Consider the following 3,719-nt stretch of genomic DNA (forward strand, 5'->3'; position numbering starts at 1 on the left):
TAACTGGCGCACTTTATACACAGGTGTACCCACTCGAGAGTAAATTGTGAAGTCACGAATTTTCCAGCAATCACAAGGGAAAAGGTTTACTTCACTTATCAACCTCTGAGTATATCATTCATACAATTGGAGTAACTTTTAGCCTATACTGGAGCTCACTTATCCATTACAGCACATATACAACACTGCATGGAGTTTAAGTGCTATGTCTGAAACATTTACAAAAAAGCCAGCAGTCTTACTTGATATTAATTTATCTTTCCTACTTGATGCACAACTACACAAATTCTACATTACACACCAATTTTTACTCTTCACTTGATATACCAAAATAAAGATGGTCTAATCATTAATTTGTTTCCTGTCTTAATTTAACTTCCATACTTGACAAATTTAATCAAATCTGATGGCATGGCTGTGTTCCACAAAAGATGAAGGCTCTTGCATTAACAGTTAAACCATAAGTGTTCACCTGACTTGAATGTATACAACTGTCATCTGTTCACCATGTGTGTGTGTGTGTGTGTGTGAGAGAGAGAGAGAGAGAGAGAGAGAGAGAGAGAGAGAGAGAGAGAGAAAAGTTGAATACAGTACACTGCGAACCTAAAACACAAACAAGCCCACACAGTGTGAAACATTATCAGTTAATGTTGAATTTCTTTAAATCTTGGTATTATTTATTTCATCACAGAAAGAAAAACACTTTTAAACAAAAGCAATATTTATTATGGTCATATAAAATATCGCAAAAGAATATTTCTGCAATTAATAATCCACTTGAGTTCTCAGTCATTATAGTGCTATACACAACTGTAAATTATTATTCACAATCTGACACCTGAAATATTCATTGGCAGTTATCACCAAACAGTATTACAATTGCGACTGGTGACATTTTCCCCATAAGAGAAATTGCATAATTTGTGTGTCTACCACTGGCTCTTGTTAAGCATTACAACCAACTGCTTTTCAGTGTTTTAGCTTATTACTAAGATCATCAAATGTTGGATCACTAATATTCAACATTAAGCTGTTTCCACTGAGAAAGACTTTATTTTGAGAATTGGCAATAGTTCTAGATATGCTCTGTGCAGCTCGAATTTTTCGTAACTTCAAGTATCCCGGGTTCTTTGCTACAGCCTGTCCCAACATTTTGGCAGCTTCCGCTTCACCCTCTGCTTGAACAATCTTCTGCTGTCGCTCTTGTTTTGCTCTCTCCACAACAAATGCAGCACGCTGGGCTTCTTGTTGAGCTACTTGCTTTGCCTCTACAGCTGCCGTATATTCCTTTCCAAAACTCAGTTCTGTAATTGAAACATCATCCAGAATGATATTGAAATCTTGCGCTCTTTCTGTGAGCTCCCTTCGAACAAGAAGAGAAACCTGTTGCCTCTGGGTGATTAGTTGTGAGGCATTGAATTTAGCAACAACACTCTTTAGAACCTCATTGCAAATAGATGGCAGAACTTTTTCATCATAATCTAGGCCCAGCTGCCTGTACATTATGGGCAAATTTTTTGCATCTGGCCTGGACAGCACACGCAAAGAAATATTAACCATCTGCAAATCCTTGCTTCCTGTTGGAGACGAAATTTTACGTGGTCGTGATCGTATGTCGTAAATTATAGGGTACTGGAACCATGGGATTCTAAAGTGCAGGCCTTCTGCATAAATATCCTTTTGAACACCACCAATTCTGCTGAATATTATGGCCCTGTGACCACCTTCAACTGTATAGAGGGACTGAGACACACCATATGCAGCTGCACCAGCTGCAGCTAGAATCTTCAGTCCTGTTCCAACACCTTTGGGACCCTTTCCAAAGCGACCAGCCAAATCACTTAGCTTACTCTGTGCCATTATTACAGCTGAATTCTAGGTCAGTCCTGAGCTGCTGAACCAGAAATCTCTCTTAGAAGTTAAATCAGCCAGTACCTGAAACAAGAAGGGTTCGATAACCATAGAAGATGCTTAAGCAATACATATACTGTTTGTTGCAATCATTAGACAATATCAAATTTTCTTACACACACACACACACACACACACACACACACACACACACACACACACACACAGAGAGAGAGAGAGAGAGAGAGAGAGAGAGAGAGAGAGAGACACCCCTTGCAGTAAAGTACATTTATAAAGCCTATTTTCAAATCTTACTCCACTGTGTTTTATATTTTGTTAATCCAGTGTTACTATGCATTGGGCCAAATCACGAAAATTTGATTACAAACGTCAAATATGATACAGAACCAATTTCACAACCCACAGGACTTTCGTGGGGTATGACTCTATAATTTTCACAACGTACTGAACCAACTTAAAGGTGGTTGGAAACCAGTCTGCTGTGGCAAACGGTGGAGTGCATACTGATACAATTAAACGCATTTTTTTAATCTCAGTGACACAATGCACTAAGTATTGTAAACAATCCCCAAAATAAAGAAAAGGCGCTGTACGAATGCATATGAAATCCATAACACAACGACGGCCCATTTGATTTGTAAGTGAATTGCGTCGAGCCCCCAATAACGTAAAAGGTGATGAAATGGGCAGTCTAGAACTACAAAACTGAAGTCTTCCCACGAAAACCAAGAGGTGTCCCATGAGAATAAATGAAACCTAGTCTACCTGATGGGTAGAAGTTACAATGCATGCCTAAAGATAAGCTCGAGTCTGAATCCATTTTATAGTGTCTATCACGACTAGTACTTTTCTTTCGCAGTGACAAGTGATTGGAAATGTGTGTAATATTTTAACCGCAGTCGACTATCACTGAACAACTAAGAACTGCTAATGTGCTGTATCAAAACAGACATAACCTCTATTCACAGTCTAATAAGAGGCACCACACAGTATCGAACAGAGAGCGCTAGATTGCTTACGCACAACAAGCGACAGCTGCGTCAGACACAAAAAAAAGCTACCAAATAAAAACGATCACACTTCCAAATCTTGTGTAGTTGAAATAACGTTTATAGATTACTCACAGGCACTTTCAGAACATTCGCTATTCCCCAGACCCTACAAATCTCACAACCAACACCGGGCCTAAGGTGGACATCCAAAGGTGTTACATAATACAGCAAACTGTACGTAAACTCTCGGTATTTTGCATCAAAGATGTAAGTCCACGATTTTGAGTCTCCAGACGGAGAGTGTTTCAGAAGTTGAATTATGAAATCCCGTATTTAGGAGAAAAAACTGCGAATTCGAAACGCACTGAATGTTTTACTTGGCATTTCGACTCTTACAGTGGCCAGCAAAGCGTCAATTGTTATTTCCACGCGCTGCTATGCAATAATTTGATTTTTTTCGTACGGCCGCAAAAACAAAGAAACCCACGAAAAACGCAAATTTAAGATATGAACAGTGTCTCGACTCTATTATTTTACGTAAAGTTCGCAACACACACACACACACACACACACACACACACACACACACACATTTATTTATTTATTTATCTCTTGTTCCGATGATCCATATTGTGACACTATCACAGGATATGGAACGTGTCAATTTTACAAGCTTTTGGCCATAATTTATGGTAATACATAAAACAAAACAAAAACAGTAAACAGTAACTTAGGTCCCACTACAAAAAAAAATACATTTTAGATATAGATAGAGATTACAAAACAAAAAACAGTAACTTAGGTCCCACTACAAAAATACATTTTAGAGAGAGATAAGGATTACAAAATAATAAG

The 3,719-nt window shown here is 38.3% G+C and overlaps 1 protein-coding gene across 1 annotated transcript; it reads right to left on the bottom strand.

Moving 5' to 3' along the window:
* Positions 1-703: 703 nt before the first annotated feature.
* LOC126259975 (prohibitin-2) lies at positions 704-3,132 on the bottom strand. The gene is made up of 2 exons (XM_049957100.1): positions 2,997-3,132; positions 704-1,935 (listed from the first exon to the last, which is right to left on the bottom strand). The coding sequence occupies exon 2, from the start codon at positions 1,858-1,860 to the stop codon at positions 970-972; it is 891 nt and encodes a 296-aa protein (XP_049813057.1). The 5' UTR covers positions 1,861-1,935; positions 2,997-3,132; the 3' UTR covers positions 704-969.
* Between the last annotated feature and the right edge of the window lie 587 nt (positions 3,133-3,719).

The sequence above is a fragment of the Schistocerca nitens genome, chromosome 5 (assembly GCF_023898315.1).
Source record: "Schistocerca nitens isolate TAMUIC-IGC-003100 chromosome 5, iqSchNite1.1, whole genome shotgun sequence".
In the NCBI taxonomy this organism is placed as follows: Eukaryota; Metazoa; Arthropoda; class Insecta; order Orthoptera; family Acrididae; genus Schistocerca; species Schistocerca nitens.